Source organism: Sus scrofa, chromosome 1 (genome assembly GCF_054392235.1).
Source record: "Sus scrofa isolate SSC_HxYL_T2T_F1_AM1 chromosome 1, Sscrofa_HxYL_maternal_Yorkshire_Landrace_v2.0, whole genome shotgun sequence".
In the NCBI taxonomy this organism is placed as follows: Eukaryota; Metazoa; Chordata; class Mammalia; order Artiodactyla; family Suidae; genus Sus; species Sus scrofa.
The window spans coordinates 26,338,619-26,360,113 of NC_139383.1; the positions used below are offsets into that span (position 1 = coordinate 26,338,619).

At 41.1% G+C, this 21,495-nt stretch overlaps 1 protein-coding gene across 1 annotated transcript; it reads left to right on the forward strand.

The window, feature by feature from the left end:
• The first annotated feature begins 1,358 nt into the window (after nucleotides 1-1,358).
• Nucleotides 1,359-17,332, forward strand: PERP (p53 apoptosis effector related to PMP22). Its single transcript, NM_001244825.1, is given in 3 exon segments — nucleotides 1,359-1,750; nucleotides 12,791-12,931; nucleotides 16,651-17,332. Coding segments are annotated over 3 exon segments (582 nt in total). The 5' UTR covers nucleotides 1,359-1,536; the 3' UTR covers nucleotides 16,878-17,332.
• Nucleotides 17,333-21,495: the final 4,163 nt, after the last annotated feature.

Consider the following 21,495-nt stretch of genomic DNA (forward strand, 5'->3'; position numbering starts at 1 on the left):
AGGTTATCATGCTTAGCAAAATAAGGCAGAGAAATATTATATACTATAACATATGTGAAATTAACATAAATAAATAAATAAATATAACAAAACAGAAACAGACTCACTGACATAGAGAACAAACTAGGGGTTACCTACCACTAAGGAGAGGGAAGCAGGGAGGGGCAAGACAGGGATACATACTCCCTGCAAGGAGTTAAGAGGCACAAACTTCTATGTGTCAAATAAATAAGCTACATACATTGCACAGCACAGGGAATATTGCCAATGTTTTATAATAACTTTTAATGGAGTAACAGCTATAAAAGTATTGAATCACTAAAACTAATATTTTAAATCTGCAATAAAAAAAAAAGAAAGAAAAAGTGAGTGATTCAGAGTAAATCCTTGGAGGTACAAGGTAAGATATGACCCTCACTGAATGTTCTTTATGATTCTCCCAAGGCCGTGGTGCAGACACTGAGAACTTGTTTCTTCCTCAGTGCCACTCCCGGCTGCCACCCCACCCACCCTGCCACACCTGAGGATTCATGGCAGTGACAACAGCAGGGCCAGGACACTGCAAGCGGGACTTTAGGTGCGGGCTGCATGCTAACATATGGTTTTTATTTGGAGAAACCTCAAAGTAGTAAATGAAAAAGGCAGATGAAGTGGGCTTAAATAGGTAGAGATCTGTGGTAGGGACTGCCGCAGACAGGACGTGAATTTATCTGGGGAAGAAGCACTTCCAAGATCAAAATGACCGTTTGTTAATTTCAGCGTGTTCACGCATAAAGTGCTTATTGCGTCCTCCTTAAGACCCAGACACGGTGCTAGGCAGCAGGAATATGCTGATAAATAAAACATGGTCTTTCTGTCAAAGGGCTGGCAACACAGTAGGGAAGGCGGGGATGTAAACAGTTACGAGTCTGAAGCAGCCAAGGTACAAGGTACAAAGGTGGAGCCCAGCAGGAAGTGCCCACCTCTGCCGGGGAGGGTCAGGGACCCGCTCCCGGGTTCGGTACACGCATCCAAAAGGAGTGCGGCAATGACCCAGGTGCAATTTGAATACCCATCTCAAAGGGCTCGAAACTTAAATACAGTACAGTTGAAAATCAGACCATGATTCCACTTTTGGGATTAAGTGTTTAGCTGATATGGCTCAGATTAAAATGTGTACACGTTGAAGCGCTGAGAAGAAAAGCGTTGGGTGGGAAAAGGACACAAGTAAGGGGAAAACGAGGCTGTGCGGCCGCTGGCCTTAGCTCCCCGCAGCTCCAGGGCAGGGTTAACTCACCCACCCGGTGTAACCCGAGCCCGGCCCCGCCTCCCCCGCGCGCGCCTGGGCCGGCCGGGCAGGTCGGGGCGGCGCGCTCTGAGTCACCGGAATCTAGGTGGGGCCGGCGCCGCGCCCCCGCGGCCAGCCGGGAGTCGCGTCCTCCCGGAGCCGCCTCCCCGCGGCTTCTTCCCTTTTGTCGCGCTCCCCGCGCTCCGGGGCCACTCTCTGCCTGCATCCGAGCCACGCGCGTTCCTCTCCTCCGCGCCACCACCGTCGAGATGCTGCGCTGCGGCCTGGCCTGCGAGCGCTGCAGGTGGATCTTGCCCCTGCTGCTGCTCAGCGCCATTGCCTTCGACATTATCGCGCTGGCCGGCCGCGGCTGGCTGCAGTCAAGCGACCATGTCCAGACGTCCTCGCTGTGGTGGAAGTGTTCTCAGGAGGGCGGCGGCAGCGGGTCCTACGAGGAAGGCTGCCAGAGTCTCATGGATTACGGTGAGTGCCGCCGCCTCCGGGAAGTCCTCCGGGCTGCCGCTGGGGAAGCGCCAGCGCCCTAGGAGTGCGCGGCCTGCAAAAGCCGCCCCAGGAGAAGGGACTAAACGGAGTCGGGTTCATGGCCGATTCGACAGAAATCTCTTTAGAGTTTAGGTGCATAATCCGACCCGAACAAAATAAAGCAGTAAGCAGCCTTGAGTGATCAAGGCTCGACACTGGAAGAAAACAGCCCTTGTTCAAACTACGTTTTTTTCGTAGGATTTGTGGGTACAGAGGAAAAAAAAAAAATTTCAGCCATTTGAAAAGAGTTTGAGTAGACGTAATGAACAAAGTATACTTTTCTTGGAGATCTACTGAAATTTCTTCCCATTCAGCCTCCTCTGGTTCTTTTTTCATCATTAAAATTTAAGTATTCAAAACGCGTACCTTCCCTAATATTGCTATAATATTCGTTTAACTTGAACTAAGAGAAAGCTGCTCGTCCTTTGAAAAAGCCTTTTCGGTTAAAGTTTTAGCAGTGATAATTTCAGCAGTTATGCAGTGTTTAACGCCTCAGGGTAGTTCTCATTAGGGAGTGTCTTTTTGGTTGAAACCCGGCCTTGCTGTTTAGAAAACTTTATTGTAATCTGATTTGAAAATCTAAAAAGCAAACGTAGCTTCTACGCCAGCGAAATGAAGCAGAGTTGATAAATTTGATCTGTTGCAGAGTGTTATTTTTCCAGCGTGGAGGAAGCCTCAGTGCCTAAGTTGTTAGTAGAAGTGGCTGGAGAGGAGCTTGCTCTGGTCTGCTCCCTGGGGGTTGGGAAGAACAGCTGGGGGGTCCATAGTGATTCGCGACGTGTGGGGGTGGGGGTGGGGTTGGGGCGGGGGGTAGTTTAAGGAAGAGCCGTAATCGGAAGCTTGAAGCCCCCTACTGCTGAATGGGGCCTTACCACCTGAGTTTAACAGTGTTGAACCGACAAAGAAGGGGACCTTGCTTTCTTCCTTTCTCTGCTAGGAACTTTTGACTTGCCCCTCACCCCCGGAAGTGGCCCAGGGCTTCGAACCAAACTCTATTTGTGGGGCCCAGTACCGGGGGCTTGGTGCTTTATCTTATCCACTGTGGAATTATTTGGAAGTTCGCACAAGGAATTTTCCCCCCAAAGGAGGCAAAGTATAAGGAGTAAATGGGATTCCTAGTTTACTTAAAGTCTGTTTTCCCTCTCTTAAAACCCAAACATCATGCATGACAGGGTTTGTGTTACCCCAAGGCTTTTAGGTTTTTGAAGGGAATTCCTTTGAAATACTGTTTCTATCTTCAGGTTAAAATGCATTGGAGTTCAGTATCTTGTATGGGACTTCATAGGCCTGCTTAAAATAAGTGTGGTTTTAAACAGACTTTGATAATCATATCTCACTGCAAAGACTAATATAATATAGATTCAAAGACTATTTAGCGATCCTCAGCATATGAATTAGGAAGGTTAGTGCCCTGCCGGAGGGGAGAGGGATGCAGGCAGAACCTCCATCAGCACTTTTGCTGGGACATGATCTGGCCTGCAAGGCTCTGGCTGTGACCACAGCCCTCTTGGGAAACACACACAATGCAGTTTCTATTTTTCTTGAGGTGCAGGATGAACTCACCTTCCAAGGGTGTGGCTCTTCCAACCTCAGGCTGATAGAGTGCTTTGTATATAGAAGGGAGTAGGCAGGTTTTTTTTTCTCAGTTTAATTTTTTAATTAGACAGGAGTCTAAAGCCTTAACTTTTTTTTTAATTGTAAAGAAAACACGGATCCAGCATATAGTTGATGTTTCAGTTTGATATAGAAATTAGTCTTTTCCAAAGTTTGGTTTGCCAGGTAAATCTCCAGGAATCTAGGACTACCTTTCTGATTTTCATAAATGGGTGGTGGCCTTTGCATTGCAATTTAGTTATTCCTGTGACCTTTACAAAGATAATCAAGTGCGAATAATGTGCTAGACATGGCTTTTGCTCAAGCCCTAGAGTCAGATCGTGAACCTCGCAGTCACTGTCATTAGGTGACCGTGGGAAGAAGAAAATGGCCATGAACTCAGCAGCAGCGGTCCATTCCAGGCTCTTAAAGTCAGAGATGAGGTGGAGTGGTTATTACACTTCTGCTCTGTCTCCTGCCCTGGACTCGTGGCTACTTTTGCCTCTACAGGTGTAGAAATTGTGTGTTCCTACACCATGGAACGATTATCTAGGCGTCTCTGAACTCTTGAGATTTTCAGATAGCTTCAGTTAGGTCTTGCCGAAAACAGTACCTTCACATGAGGTCATACTTTATCTCAGAGCAGTTGACACATACTCCCACGTATATACAGACACAACAAGGAGTAAGGTGGATGACTCTAATTAAAATTATATCTCAATATAGAGAATTAAGTGTATATATCCACTTTTTAAAAACTTCCTCTATGTACTAGAAAATAAACCTTGCGATTTACCATTGTAACTATGAAGAAAGTATACCTTTTGATTACAAAGTGCTCTGCTCTCTTTTATTACCTGATATTTATGATATTAATATGTTCATTTTGGTATCAAAGACATAGGTAGTTTACTCCTGGCAGGTACTGGCGATAATGCTCAATAATATCGATGTTTTTAATAAAGATAACTAGTTCCTTAGAATTATGTAAAAAGCAGAATGTTATATTCTTCGCTGTTGTTAACAGTTTTTTTTTTAAAGAATTTCAGATTACCACATCACCTCATTTTTCCTCATCAATGAGCCAGATTATACACTGAATATTTCCTTTTGCATAATCATAACAACTGAATAAATACAAATACTTGTTTGAATTAAAAAAAATCATGGTTTCCATTTCTCAAAACAGGAAAAGAAAAATCTACATTTAAACACTAAAATGATCATGCAAATTTCATATATAAATAAAATGCAAAATTAAATCTGAATCCATGCTCTCACATACCATTTGTGTACTGCCGGCACTTTCTTTTCCAGTTTTAGGAAAGTGTACCTCAAGAGGATATTTTCAGCATCAGGGATGTAGATTTCAAGTCCTAAGCAAGCTCTGACTCAGGGTGGAGACGAATGGAAATAAGTTTGTGGATAAATTACTGGGATAAGAGAGATGAATTTCTGCTCCAGGAAAGACAGTGGGGATCAGAGAGGCGGCCTTGGAGAGCCTTTGCCTTAGATCTCAGCTCACAAGTACAGAGCCTCATTTTTACCGTAGCAGGCACTGAATGTTTTCTTGCATAAAATCAGCCTTGGATACGTCAAAGAATCAGATTATTATATGAAATACTTTTAGATCATCTAGCCCTGTGGTTCTTAAATGCACAGGAAAGGAGAAAGATAAGTACAAAGTTAATAGGTTTACATGAGGCTAAATTCAATTTAAAGGATTTCATTTTGGGATTACGTTCTTGTGGCCTTTTGGGGGGGCAGGGTGAGGTATTCATATATTCTTATTTTATGAAATTAGGCGTTAGATGGATGAATCTTTGCAGGCATGTGTTCACATTCTTACACAGTAAAACAAAAAGTTGGCCCCTCTTAACTGATTTTCATAATAAATATATTTATTTTGATTTATAAAATATAGAAGTCTCTGCACCAGTGATCTTGCCCAGTTTACTCCACATTTGCTGTGCTTAGCAGTAACCACAGGAGAGCCTCAGATCCTTTTTTTAGTGACATCACTTGTCTTTTCTCCCTGTAAAGGGGCACAGACTCCTAGGCCATTAGAATTAGGAGGGCTTAGAGCACACCCACTCAAGCTTTCTCCAAAGCCGACCCATCAACATCACCCATGACTGATCTAAGCTTCTTCTCTTTGTTTTTTTTTTTTTTTTTTTGCTTTTTAGGGCTGCACCTGGGGCATATGGAGGTTCCCAGGCTAAGGGTCAAATTGGAGCTGCAACTGCCAGTCACAGCCATGCAGGATCTGAGGCATGTCTGTGACCTATACCACAGCTCACCACAATGCCCGATCCTTAACCCACTGAGTGAGGTCAGGGATTGAACCTGCAACCTCATGGTTCCTAGTAGGATTTGTTTCCGCTGTGCCACGACGGAAACTCCTAAGCTTCTAATCTTTGTTCAGCAACTTAAATTTGTTCTCTTTATGATGCTGTTTGTTTAAAAGTACAAACATCAAATGCTATCACTGACATGGAGTCTGAAAAAAGGACACAATGGAATTCTTTGCAGAACAGATACTGACTCACAGACTTTGAAAAGCTTATGGTTTCCCCAGGAGACAGTTTGGGGGGTGGTGGGATGCACTGGGGTTGTGGGATGGAAATCCTATAAAATTGGACTGGGATGATCATTGTACAACTATAAATGTAATAAATTCATGGAGTAATAAAAAAAAAATAAATAAAAGTACCTCTCTGACACGGCAGGGCTGAAAAGTACTTCTTTGTAAATTCGTCTTTCCAGCCTTCCTCCAGGGGGCAGACTTTCAAACATTTGAGGGTCGATCCCCGATTTGATGCTGGTTATGTTGTCTGAGTTCACATACAATTCCCTGTACTTCCGCATCTTCCTGTGTAGTCTGGTTTCCCCACTCGGACTTTACAAGACCATAAAGGGGTAGAATATCACTGTTCTGTAAAAACCAAGGGGAAGGAGTTATCATCTGGCTCAGTTTCAGGAGAAAATGTAGAGCATGTGAAGAATCTCACACCTACTGTGGCATCTCTCCCCAGCGACCCTGCCATCCTTCTCCCTTTGCGCCCATCTTTGCCTGCCTTCCAAAAGTTCTGCAGAGTTGCTTCTAACTATATCCGATTTTTTTTGGAGGCCTGTCACGAGTCATCCTCTAGATATTTGCTGCAAATGTGTTGTGGACCAGCAGCATGAGCGTTATCTGGGAAGGTCCTGGACACTCAGGGTCTAGGGCCCCACCTACTGAGTTGGAATCTGTATTTTAACAAGGTCACCACCGGGTGATTCATAAGCACATTTTTTTTTTTGGTCTTTTTTTTTTTTTTTTTTTTTTGCTATTTCTTGGGCCGCTCCCGCGGCATATGGAGGTTCCCAGGCTAGGGGTCGAATCGGAGCTGTAGCCACCGGCCTATGCCAGAGCCACAGCAACGCGGGATCCGAGCCGCGTCTGCAGCCTACACCACAGCTCACGGCAACGCCGGATCGTTAACCCACTGAGCAAGGACAGGGACCGAACCCGCAACCTCATGGTTCCTAGTCGGATTCGTTAACCACTGCGCCAAGACGGGAACTCCCATAAGTACATTTATGTTTCAGAAACTCTAGCCTATATTGCAGCAGGTCACTTCCTCATTGAATATGCAACAGTCTTTTTGAATATATCATCCACCCATGCTGACGTTTATTTGTAGATAGCATCTTTTTAAAAAATTTTTCCAATTATGGGCTTATCCAGTTTTCAGTTCTGCTTGTGGATGACATAAGAATGCTATAGATACTATAGGAAGAAATCTGACACAATCTCAGAATCACTAGGTGGGGCTTTCTGTATTGTTAATAGATGAGTCCTTTGTTCTGGGAAGGGACCGTACTTTTAGTTGGGTGACAGTTTGGTGTCTGCAGGGCACTGAGTAAGGGGCTGAGCCACAGACTGTTTTGGTTAATGTTTGGTACCCACGTGTAAAACTGTTGAAGAATGCAGCAAGTCCATTAAAAGAAATACTAATTTGGGGTGAAAGATTACAGTCTCCAAAATATCATCCACAATATTAGTCATGGTCTTCCTATCTTAAAATAAAAGTATTTTTTTTCTTTTTCCAAGCTTAAGTTTGATTTATGGTTTCTAGCTTGATATTCAAGGTATTTATTTATTTTTACTCTTTTTTTCCTATCAGTTGATCTTACTGATCTTTCTTAGCTATATTTGCCTTGTAACTTTGGGTTTTTGTATGTAATCTCTGGAAAAAAAAGTTAGAGTGTTCTTCCTCGTACAGAAAACTTAAAAAAATGTTTCCTAGGAAAAACTCAGAGTTTCATTAGTGGCCAGTGAATGGCTTCTGTATTGCTGATGTAATGTTGAATCTTTGCAAGTGATGGTAAAATTAGATAAGCCTTTCTTCATCTAAATGGATCTTTAATGAATCTTATTTAAAAGTGGATTTATAATGTTGCTGGTTTCTTTGATAACATGGATTTCTCCATGTGGTACTTAGAAAATAAACTTATGACAGAATACATTTTATATATATATATATATATAATTATAGAATACATTATATATATAATTATAAAAATATATATATGCAAGACATCAAATTTAGCTTCCCTTAAGGGAACAAAAAAGACAAACAAAACATTCCTATATAGAAACTTGGTTTATCTGGAGTATAGCATGCTTTTGTGGTTTAATTCAGAGAAAGGTAATTGACAATGAGAAGCTTCCCCCACTCCCCTATACACACACACTCACACACACACATTCTGCTCGTTTGAATTTAATGATTATATTTAATTGAATTTAATGATTGGCAGTAGCATGAAAAAAATCTTTAGAATTGAGACTACAGTTGACAGTGTGTCACATATTGAAAGTTACATGCTTCTTTTTTGACAATGCTATGGCTGTTTTTATAAGGAGATCAGTCATCTTAGTTCTTACATTTTAGTATGGATGTAAGAAATACCAGTAAAATAAAGATTAGGAAAGGCCATAGAAGTTAGTGTTAAAATATTAATGAAGGACAGACGGAATAGGTGAAGATGGACTGTCCCTTTGAAGAACTGAGGATCATCTGTTGAATCATGAAAGAAAGAGCTTTAGGGTAAGTTTTAGAAATTGATGTTTTTCCATTGGGCTTGGTAAGTAGGGTCTAATTTAGAACAAAGTATAATATAAAAATATAGGCAGTTCCCAAAGGGTTGGATAAATTTGTAGATATAGACTCATCCTGGGTAATTAAGGGAGACCAAAGGTACTTAGCATATAGGCTTAGTTTTTCAAAATGTATGTCATGGAGAAATGCCATGTTGTAAGTCTTCCTGGCTGTTGGTCTCCATCTCAGGCAGAATATTAAGCTGGGAGGACCCTGTTCAGACCTGGTAGAATCCATCTCATCATCTTACAACAAAGTAGTCATTGCCATGTGACAAATGTTATCCATCAGTCAGAACCTTCAAAACCATGTCACGGTTTCTCTCTTAAATGATAGTTAAATGATTCAATTTGGGTGTTTCCATGCTGCAAGGAACAGGTTTAACATGTTCTACTTACAAGGCACCCTTTCTCCAGACAAAGTGTTGCTTAATTTTGATTTCCTTTAGACTCAGCATTTTAAATAAGCAAGATGCTGATTAAGTTGATTTAACATAGCATAGGACAAGTTCTTTAAATGATCTTTTTTCATTTACATACTTCTGTTGGTTTTAGGTTAGATGAATTGGCTTTTTTTTTTTTTTTTTTTTTCCAGCCATGCCCACAGCATGTGGAATCTCCCAGGCCAGGGATTGATCCCATGCCACAGCAGCTACCCAAGATGCTATAGTGGCAGTTCTGGATCCTTAACCCACTTGGACACAAGAGAACTCTGGCTTACTATTTCATTCAATTCCTTTCAAGTACTTGAAATTACACCTCAGCTGTAATGTCAGAGGAAATGGTAGTAGCACTAATCTAACTTTGTATTAATCTTCCTCAAATAAACAGGTAAAAGGATTGATACCACTCTTTATGGCAACATCATACATAATTCATTCAGCTATACTTTTAAAACATTAATCTGTGATTGACAGATTTTGATTACAAATATGCTCCTTCTTAGGATGGTTTTCCTGTTTTTATTGAAAATTCACATTCTGCTATACAATTGATTTTCATTATGTTTGCATTCCTCTGCATGCTTATACAGCTATATTGCCTTTTCATTGAAGAGTTTCAAACCTGTGAACTCAAAAAAAAAATCAATGTCTGCTTATTTGAATTTAATGATTTTATATTTAATTGAATCTAATGATTGGTAGTAGCCATAAAAACCTATAGACTATAGTGATGGTGGATCGCATACTGAAAAGCATATTCTTCTTTTTGGCAATGCTGCATCTGTTTTTCATCTTTTTTTTTTTTTTTGTCTTTTTGCCTTTTTTCTAGGGCTGCTCCCACAGCATATAAAGGTTCCCAGGTTAGGGGTCTAATACGGAGTTGTAGCCACCGGACTACACCAGAGTCACAGCAACTCGGGATCCAAGCTGCGTCTGCCACCTACACCACAGCTCATGGCAACGCCAGATCCTTAACCCACTGAGCAAGGCCAGGGATTGAACCCCAAACCTCATGGTTCCTAGTCGGATTCATTAACCACTGTGCCACGACGGGAACTCCATTCATCTATTTTTATAAAGGGATTAATCATCTATCTTAGTAGTTCTCAAACTTTAGTATAAATGTAAGAAATACTAGTAAAAGGCAGATTCCTGGGCATTACCTTTCCAGCTTGGATTCAACATGTCTGGAGTGATGCGTAAGAATCTGTATTTTTTATAAGCATCACTGATGACTTTGAGCCAGTGGTCTGTGGGCTAGACTTTGAGATGATCTGATTAATTAATGTTCTTTTCAATGCATGGTCTTCTTCGGAAAGTTACCTTACTCAAAGAATAAGGCGAAAGTGAGGAAAAGGGACTTAGTTTCCTATTTTGGCTCTATCCGTGTCTATTTTAAAAGAAACATTTCTATTTTACCTTGGTCCTAAAATCTCACTGATCTCACAGGAAGAGCAAGGCTTGGAGGAAAGTAATACAAATTATAAATATAAAACCAGGTCCACTCATGGCCTGTCACACCCCCATCCTGACCAGTGCCAATAAAGGGTAATTTGTATAAAAACATAAGATTTGAGCAGGTTAAAAAAAAACAAAACTGAGCATGTTTCTTCTTAATTTACCTGTATGCCCCTGTCATTCATAAATCTAGAGGAAAATGTGGAAGGAGGATGGGGGGCTGGAGAAGGGAACAGGGGCACTGGATTAAGTTTGTCGCTAATAGTTGAAGCTGTAACTATGCAGTGGAGAACTGAGTGACAGTGTAAAACCTTGCGAGCGTGGAATAAAATGAAAACTTGAGGTGCTGGAGAAAGGCATAGCCATACATGAGAACGTTTTTGAACACTGAGAGCTGGAGAATTAATAGCTCTGTAACTTTTCACGCGAGCGTTCTCATCCTCATAATAAACTTGAAATAAGGCATGTTAGCCTTGGTTAAGGCTGACGTGTGCAGCCTGACAGTGGCTGATAGGCGGTCGAAGCAGGGTATAAACCAGGTCCAGCTGGCTCCCAAGCCCTTGTTCTTTCTGCTGGCCCTTGTCTTTGTGTAACATTGACCAGTCCAAGAACCAAAAATTAAGCAAGGATGTGTTTGCCAGCTGAGCTGTGTCAGAGGAGGGTAAAACCATCTCTAACACAACTCTCCTTTTCAAATGCAAGCAAGAGAATTGGTTAGGAGTGCCTGTTCATCCATTAAGGAATGAGTGGATAAATATAACGTGGGCTGTCCATACAAGAGGATAATTATTGGTCATAAAAAGCAATGAAGTCCTAATCCATGCTGCTACGACACGGGTGAACCTTGAAACATGTGAAGTGAAAGCATAAGACAGTCACAAGGGCCACATTGTATATAAATAATTCCATGTATATGAAATGTCCAGAATAAACAAATTTACAGAGACAGAAAGTAGATTAGTGGTTGCTGGAAGCTGAAGGAAGGAGGTGACTGTTAATGGTCATGGGGTTTTTTTGGGGGGAATGCTGAAAATTTTGGTATTGTAAGTGGTGATGGTTATACAACCTTGTGACTATAGTGAAAACTAGCGAACTGTGTGCTTTAAATGAATGCATTTTCTAGTATTAAATTATGTCTAAAAAAAGTCACGTTCTAGATTCAGACAGGCTGGAAGTCATATCAGCTTGCCAGCTGTGTAGCTCTGGGCAGGTTATTTGAACTCTCAAAGCCCTAGTATCACTTCACTTCTAAAATAGAACTGACAACAGAATATGAACCTTAAAAAGTTATTGTGAGGATTCAGGGAGCTAAGGCTTGGAAGGTTCTTAGCCCCGCACCTGTCTCAGAGCGATTATTCCATGCGTGTCAATTACTGCCTTGGAGAGGTTGGTGGGAAGAGATTTTACAAATCAGTGCAGGTTGAACAATTAGAATTATTGGCTGGAATCCTTCGCTTGGGAGTCATGGCTCTTCTGTTCCCAACGGGCAGAGCAGCGTGACCCAGAGCTGAAGCTACCCTTAGAGATCTTCAAACCTGGGACTCAGTTCCCACTTCATCCTGATTGTTTTTAGGGCTCGTGTCTGTAATTGAGAAATCTTTTTTTCCTTTTTATGGCTGCACGTGCGTCATATGGAAGTTCCTGGGCTGGGGTGAAAGGTGCCATCTTGTGGCAATGCTGGATCCTTAACCCACTGAGACAAGCCAGGGAGTGAACCCACATCATCATGGTGACAACATTGTGTCCTTAACCTGCTGAGCCACAGTGGGAACTCTAGTTTAATGAGATTTAACTTTCATTTGGCAAATATAAACATTTTCCCCCAAGCTGAGGAGATAAGGCATTACTTTCTATCAGTATAATAATGTCCTACCCTGGAGTTCCCTCTTGGCTCAGTGGTTAACGAATCTGACTAGCAACCATGAGGTTGCAGGTTTGGTCCCTGGCCTTGCTCAGTGGATTAAGGATCCGGCATTGCTGTGAGCTGTGGTGTGGGTCACAGATGCGACTCGGATCCTGCGTTGCTGTGGCTGTCATGTAGGCTGGTGGCTGCAGCTCCCACTAGACTGCTAGCCTGGGAACCTCCATATGCCGCGGGTGCGGCCCTAGAAAAGACAAAAAGACAAAAAAAAAAAAAAAAAAAGTCCTACCTATGAATTGCTTATTCTTCCCTTAAAATATGGAGATGCTTTAAGTCTTAAGTATCATCAAAAGAAAAACTGTCCTTCCACCCAAATATAAGTAGTAAAAAGGAAAGAAACTTCTATTGATGCTTTGATAAGTTGTTTTTAAAGTTGGCATGTCCGTCTTATTTTAATTGCTGTTTCTTTTTCCTTGCAGCCTGGGGAAGGGCAGCCGCTGCCATGCTCTTCTGTGGCTTTATCATCCTGGTGATCTGTTTCATCCTCTCCTTCTTTGCCCTCTGTGGACCCCAAATGCTTGTCTTCCTGCGAGTGATCGGAGGCCTCCTGGCCCTGGCTGGTAAGACTGTGTGTCTGCAATTCTTTTGTTTGTTTGTTTGTTTCCTGTGGTATGCAGAGGTTTGATGTGACATCTGCGTTCTCAGACCAGGGATTGAACCCAGCTGTAGCAGTGAAAGTGCCAAATCTTAGCCACTAGACCACCAGGACACTCCCAGCGATTCTTTATTCCTATCTGCAGTAGATGTCATATGGTCATGTCCAATCCACAAAGAAGATCCCGGGCAATACTGCTCCTGATCTGTTCTCAGAAAATGTGTTCCCAAAGGCAGAAGTGAGAGAGGAGAGATGTGTTTTAAGATCTGGATCCCTTTCCTCCTTTGCCTCAGGTAGTGTTGGAGACCCCCCCCCCCATCCAAGTGAGGAAGGTTGTCAGTCTACCTGCTGCTGTCTCTCGTAGATGACCCCATGTCCATGACACCCCTGCCCCAAGAGACCAGGGCTGTGTCAGCCCTGGAAATGCAGTGTCTCTATAGTGGTCCCAGGCTGATCTCACATGAGCCTCATGCTGAGGACACTGGAATGTCCCCGAACCGGTCCACCTGTTGAAGAAGTTTTGCAGTCTTATGACTGTACATTTAAACATGTCTCTTGATTAAAAAATAGTTTACTCAAGTGTTCCTTATGTTTCAAAGTTTGCTCTTGGAATAATATTTTATTTCATTTTATTTATTTATTTATTTATTTATTTATTTATTTATTTATTTATATTTTTGTCTTTTTGGGGCTGCACCTGCAGCTTGTGGAGGTTCCCAGACTAGGGGTCCAATCGGAGCTGTAGCCGCTGGCCTACGCCAGAGCCACAGCAACGCGGGATCTGAGCCACGTCTGCGACCTACACCACAGCTCGTGGCAATGCCAGATCCCCAACCCACTGAGCGAGGCCAGGGATCGAACCTGAAACCTCATGTTCCTAGTTGGATTTGTTTCTGCTGCGCCACGATGGGAACTCCTGGAATAATATTTTAAAATCAGAAATGCCTAGGAATCACAAAACATATGAAGAATGTTGTTGAATCCCATCTCCATTTTTATTTGGTGTTTTGTAGTTCAAATTTATCAGATCTTATCAAAGAAATAATTTGATATAGCTTCCTATCATGTCTTAGAAGACGAGGTGGATGCCTATATAAATCACTACTAGGACATTAAAACATTCATTGAAAAATCCTTGTAAATATCATAGGACCCATCAGTTTCACTTCCAGATATATATACACAGAACTAAAAGCAGGGATTTGAGCAGATATTTGTATACCATGTTCGTAGCAGCATTATTCACAAAAGCCAAAAGGAGGAAACAACCTGTCTTAATCGACAGACAAATAGCTAAATAAAATGTAGTGTACACATACAATGGAATATTATTCAGCCATAAAAAGGAGTGGAGTTTTAACATATCCTACAACATGGATGGACCCTGAAAACATTATGCTGAGATAAAGCGGTCACAAAAGGACAAGCATTTTATGATCATACAATCATACTATCATATGAAGTACCCAGAATAAGCAAATTCACAGGGACAGAAAGTATATTAGAGGTTACCAGTGGCCGAGGGGAGGGGGTAATGTAATGGGATACATATTACAGATGTTGATAAAGTTTTAGGTATAGATAGTGGTGATGGTTACACAGCTAATGCCACTGAATTATACCCTTAGCAAGTGGTTAAAATGATAAATACTGTGTTGTGTATATTTTGCCACAGTTAAAACAAAAATCCTAGTGAGACTCTTTTGACCACCTTGGCATTAAAATATTAGGATCTAGTGATTGCCATCTATAACTGAAAGGGTTTCAGGAGTTGTTATAAAGAAAAGTCATTCTGGTGAGTTTCAATAGATAAACAGCTGAACAGTCCTGCTTAATCCTGGGTTCTCATTTTATAATTTAATTCTCCTCTTCTCCTTCAGAGTTTGACAGGTAGAATGGTCAGTGTTTAATGGAAACATAAAAAGCCTAGAAATCTCAATACATTTTTAGGGGTAATGATGTTGAATAAGGCCTACCTGGTTTATAAGGTACAATTCACAGCAATGATGATTTTTAATTTGATGTGTATATATTATTGGGTTAACATCAGAAAAATTGAGCACTGATACATTTTAGATTTTATAGAAATTGATCCAAACCATTATAAGAACTTCATGTGGGATGAACCCAAATGGGTAAATAACAAATACTTTTACTAGGCATATGAGAGAAGGGTTACTTTCGTGTCTTACACAGTAATTTGCAGTAAATGACGAACTTAGCTAGTCAGAGTTTGTCATTTAAAGTAGATAAGAAGCAGACAAATATTTAAGATCTGCACTGAGACTTCCCTTCATATATTGTCAAAGAACATTTCTTTTTGGCTGTGCCCAGAGCATGTGGGAAGTTCCCAGGCCAGGGGCTGAACCTGCGCCACAGCAGTGACTCAAGCCCCTGCAGTGATAATGCTGGATCCTTAACCTGCTGTGCCACAGGGGAACTTTTTTTTTTTTTTTTTTTTTTAAAGAAGAACATTTTAAGTTGGGAAATAGCAGCAGCACATCAAGATGTGGAAACATCAAAAAACCTTTCTAGCTATTAAAAAAGGGAAAAAGGAAACAAAACTAGTTTAGGGTGTGTTTGTGGAGCTGGTAGAAAAAAAGTTATGGTGAAAAAAAAAGAGGCAGTGAGGGCTAAACACTCCCTGACATATCCTGGGAGCATAGCTAGCTGGCCCCTTTTTGCCAAGAGTAGCATCTGAGTGTCACAGAGCTAAAATACGATTGTACTCTTAAGCCATGGCCATCTGCACATGAAATACTATGTACAAAAATGCATAACATAGCATAGCATATGTAAACTCACTAGAGCGTTATAGAATTATGCACGTTCATTGAAAAAGACTACAAAGTGGATTTATAAAAGCTCCTTTTACTTTTAAGCAACATGAACTCTTAATGATCAGTCATTAATATTAATGTAATTAATATTATATTAGTGATTAATCATTGTAATAGTGTGACTCATTTCAAAGAGTTCAGAAATCTTTTGGACATATGCTTTCTTCCCATATCTTCCCTTTCACTTTTTCAAAGTGATTATTCCCCTCTTTTACTTCTATATCCCCAGCCTGGAATGCTCTCCCCACCCCGCCCTCCATCTCTGCCTTTCTGTTTATTCTTCAGACTCCCTCATCCTTTGAGAGCTTCAGGTGATTCTCCCATTGGTTGTTTGCATCACAGGTTCACTGTTTCCTTTCTTCATTCATTTACTGAATGAATATTCCAATGGTGTGTTGTTGAATGTCAATATGGCATCCTACATCTGTGTCTGTGTGTGCACGCACATTGAAAATATCATCTTCTGTCTCTGGCACAGGAAATTCAAAGATGAAAAAGTAGGCTCTTCTCTGTCCTCTTGCTTTCCATCGCACCTCACAATTTGGCACGCCTTCTGTTAGTAGGTATATAATGCTTACCCAGTTGCTGTGGAGTGATGTCCTAATTTTCTGTATTTCATGTATTTAGTATTCTGCTCAGGGCCAGGTATCTCTGACACACAATATTCAGTAATCTCTTTTGGCTCATGATTAACCAGATTCCCCCAGCCCCTTTGATCAGCATTATTTAGGTGGATTTAACACTTATTTTAAGGCAAAAATGTTGTGAGAGGGGAAGTTAATCTTTACCATGCATGCATTCATTCATGCATTCATACTTTGGGACTGTTCTTTCTTCCCTTTAGCTGTGTTCCAGATCATCTCCTTGGTCATTTACCCTGTGAAGTACACCCAGACCTTCAACCTTCATGCCAACCCTGCTGTCACTTACATCTATAACTGGGCCTATGGCTTCGGGTGGGCGGCCACAATTATCCTGATCGGCTGTGCCTTCTTCTTCTGTTGCCTCCCCAACTACGAAGATGACCTCCTGGGCAACGCCAAGCCCCGGTACTTCTACACATCTGCCTAAAGTGGGAAAGGAGCAGAAGAAAATCGCTGCTGCCCAGATGGAGTCCAGAGAAAAAAACTGTTTTCCCCACAATACCTTGAATACCTATTTGGGGGGCACTGTTCATGTTATTAAACTAGAGTCAAAATGCTAAAATAATATTTCTTAAATGGTGTTATAGTTTCATATTCATCTTTTATATATGTTTTGTAGTGATAAACAAGACTTACTTTGAACTAATGACCTAGTGACTAACATGCCAGCGTTTCCTTATATCTACCCATACCATGTATAATGCATTTGTAAAAGAATATGAGTATGAAATGTACCATATAATTTATAAGGTAAAAATGAGAAGGCTTCCAAAGATTTAAGTAACCCGATCAGGTTTCTGTTTTTCTCAGATGGAATGGACTGGGTCTATTCAGGACTAAGGAGAAAAGGGCGATATTGGTTAAAAAAAAAAAAAAAAAAAAAAATTCAGTGACCAAATATTCTGAAAGAAATACAAAAAATAAATATTTTTTCAAGCCTTCAGTTCTTTAAAGAAGCAAAATCATTTCCTAAATGCATATCATTTGTGCATATTTCCAAATCACATTGTGAATAATTGGTTTGGGGCTAAGCTTCCCGTGAACTTGATATGACATCTAGGAAAGTATACTTTCTTGGCCCAAGCCTGTTGCAGTAGTAACGGCCTCCTTAAGTCGTGAAATCTTAAGGTGAAGTGTTCTCCTTTAAAGTGGTTTGTAGGGTTGGGTGTGGTAAAATGCTCTAGTAGTAATTCTGTGCTGTTCGTTGTCTATATGCTCTAGACCAGAGTAGATTGGATTGAAAGATGGACTGGTCTCAGTCATCACGCCTGATGCTATGACTAGCTTGTTCAGAACAGCATTAGGAGGGCCATTCCTGTCATAAAAGTAACACTAAAAAGCCTAAAGGGAAGAAATGGCTTGAATTTTTCATTATAGGCTTGACCAGCTCTAATCATATAGACACAGCTTCTGATAGATTGCAACTGTAAGCAAAAACTTAAATATAGTCAAAAACCTGGTTTTCCTTGAGAAACAGAGTAAAAATATCTTATGTAAAACATGCAACAGGAGAATTCAGGGAGGTGGGATTTCTCTGAATGGCAAATATGATATATCCATGGATTATTATTATTATTTTTTTACTATTTGTAGTTACACAGTGAAAACCAATTCATTTTATACATCAAATTATTATTTTGTAAGTTGTAAAAATAAGCAGTTGCAGTTTTCTTTATGAATTTTTTCCCAATAAACCAGGTGTTTTAATCTTGTTTCCAGTTTGTAGTTTTTTGGTTTTAATTTTTTCTTTCCCCCCAAATCTGGGGAAGGGGAATTTTAAAAACATGTTTTGAGTGGAGTAGTAAGAATATTGGATAAAATGAAAAATTGCTTTTTCTTAGTTTTAAGGGTCTTGTTGATTTTAGGTGAGCATTAAAAAAAAAAAAATTGTTGCATGAACTTTAATGGATTCTAGTAGTCAACTCCTTGAATTTCTTCCTCCAAGACCACTACCGGGGACACAGGCATCAAATGGTATTTATCCAGTGCTGCCACCAGAGGGAACAGACTCAGAGCTCTCTGGTAGGTCCAGATGCCAGGGACCACTAGTGTGGTTTAGCTGGCAGTTCCTCCTTCTCCTGTCTTCAATGACACAACTTCCTGCTTGAGAGGGCATCTTCTTCCATTCAGGTCATGGGGCCACAAGCAGTTTCTTTACTTCTTTTCCTCTTGTCTATCCTTCATCTTCCAGTTGATAGTTTTTTTTCCCACCCACCATGGCTCATAGGCTAATTTCACTCTGTTGTATATACATGTGAAGAGAATGAGGAAATTTCTCTTAGTGCTTCTGTTGGCCAGTTGGTCCTTGGCTGTGACTTTTTCTTCTATGCTTTTCAAAATTTGAGGTGAACGTTTCTCATCATAAATCCACAAGCATCTTGCTTAGGTGATTATTTACACCAAAATTAAAAAAAAAATCTTTGGATTTGAAGTGATCATTAGTAATGTTGAAATCTTCTAAAATAATAGCGCAGCTAATTCAAGAAGATAGTGGATATCTAGAGATTCAGTAACTGGGGCTTCCCATTAGACATGACAATGACTCTCAGATACAGCAATCTTGTCTTTGGATGTTCTCCTGTCCTACTTTCTTCTTCTTCTCAATAATAACACACTCGGTCCTAATGATACACATTTAGGAAAAGTACAGATTTCCTGGACCTAATCTTCTGTATCAACAGAAGCATTTCACCTAAAGTGTTTGTGACAGACACACACGATGCATCATGAGCTTGGTTAAAATGTTCTGCTTCTTTCAGCCCTGTTCTGGCTTAGAGCTCCTCATTCCTTGTTAGTTCACATTCATTTGCACAGGAAACTTTACATCAGAAACAGAGCAGGAGAATTCCAGGGAATTCTGGAGAGTCATGGAGAATTTGACTGAGATGCCATATGAAGACTAACAATGCATTGCATGCCGTTTCCCAAGATAAAGCTGAGGAGGTGTCTGACTCTGTAATTATATTGCGTCCCTACCCTTTAAACAAGCAGTTCTAAGTTCCCAAACAATTACATGGTCACACTATAAGCAGTCGGATACACCCAGTGCCATTTACTGTTGAATGTCACAAAGAGGTAACATGCCAAGGACTTTCAGTTGTCCCACAGGTAACTATGGAGTATAATTACTTTTCTTCAAAACCAGACTGTAGGACTGACAACATTTGATAGGTTCTCCTTCCTTAAGGGAATGAAAACAATGGAAAAATAGAGTCCTAATAATGTAGGTTGATTTTTTGCTACAAATTCCTGCTGACAGTCCTGTTAATACAATAAGCACAAATGCTGAATTGACTTGTTTTATTTCCTAGAAATATCCCGAAAGTGTACATGGCTGCACCCGTGACACAGGGGCATTCCCTAGGCCAGGGATTGAATCTGAGCTGCAGCGGTGACCTATATATCACAGTCATGGCATCCCCAGATCCTTTAACCCACTATGCCGGGCTGGGGATTGAACCCATGCCTCTGCAGCAATCTGAGCCTCTTCAGTTGGATTCTTAACCCACTGTGCCCCAGTGGGAACTCCCAAAAAGAGCATATTTGAGTCTCATCCCATCGTTGGCTCTTACTAGCTATGCAGGAGTTTATAGCTTGGGCGGTTTATCATCCCATGTGTCTCATAACCTCATCTGTAAAAATGATTCCAGTGATCCTTTGTCCTTCAGAGTTCTCAGAGTTCTCTGAGTTGTATGTGTAACTGCTCATTTGCTAGTTTACTCAAATTTTCTTGGGAAAAAGAAAAAGGGTAAAATGATATTATTTCTTGGTGTGTCATTTCAAATTGATTTTCATCACTTAAGAGACAAGAATTATTACCTTCTCAATATTGTGATGGAATTTTTTTTCTTTAATTGAGAATTAAAGAATATTCCTTCCATTGGAAGACCTGCTATAGGTGGTCCATGTAGACTCTATCATGAGCGTAAGTAGCCCTGAAGCCTAGAAGAAAATCTTTATATTCTGAGGAGCTTCTGAGTCAAGATGGTGGAATGGATGCTATTAAATAATCTCAGTTCTGGCCAGGACAGAATAAAGAGTAGAAGAGTAAACAAGGACCAGAGGAAATAAATCCATAACCAAAGAAGGGTACATCAGCTGACCAGAGATTTTGTCAAATTTTTGGAAGCTGGAAAGTGAGTGACATTGTCTACATATTCATGGCTGCTGCCCAGAATAAACGCAAGCTGGCTGTCAGGGAAGTCACAGCTGTGCTGCTTGATAAGTGCCAAAGAAGTGCCAAGCTTGGGTTGGCAGGGAATAGTAGGACTGGGAGAGGAGGAGGGTGTAAATCGGGAGAACTGGATAGAGGTCTGCTCCGTGAGGAGCTTGCCAGCTGGCCCTGGCCCCTTTTCCCATACCAGAATCCCACCTGAAATGTCCAGTGGAAGGACCCAAAGGTGACGGCCATGCTTCCTAACCTGCGTGCTCTGAGTGCTTTCCACGTAAATAGTATCCCATATAAACCTCATCTGGAGCCTCTGATAGGAACTTAATTATCTTAATTGTTCAGAGAGGAAATGGAAGCACAGAAATGTGAAGTACTTTTCTCAAGGTCAGACAGCTAGTAAATGACAGCAGTAATAATAGACACAAAACACACCCTGTGGCGGTGTGTAGGGCACAGTCTAATAGTCCTTGATACAGTATGAGGATTCCAGGCTTCCCCTGCTCCCACTGTATCGGTGTGGGTCTCTCAACCTCTTCCACTTCTCCACACTCCAGGGAGGCTTCTGCCTGGCCTCTGAGTTCTGGGCATTTTTACGGTGGAGAAGTATGGAGAACAAAGGTGCGGGGGCCAGAGGGTAAAGGATGAGGGTTCCTGGTTCCTCAGAATTGGGGGTGAGAGAGGAAGATGAAGGAAAGTAATGGGAAAGAGAAGAAAGGAATTTAAAAAATCTAGGACCTGGGAGTTCTCATTGTAGCTCAGCAGGTTACAAACCCAACTGGCATCCATGAGGACGTGGATTTGATCCCTGGCCACGCTCAGTGGGTTGGGGATCCAGCGTTGCTGTGAGCTGTAGTGTAGGTCACAGATGCTGCTC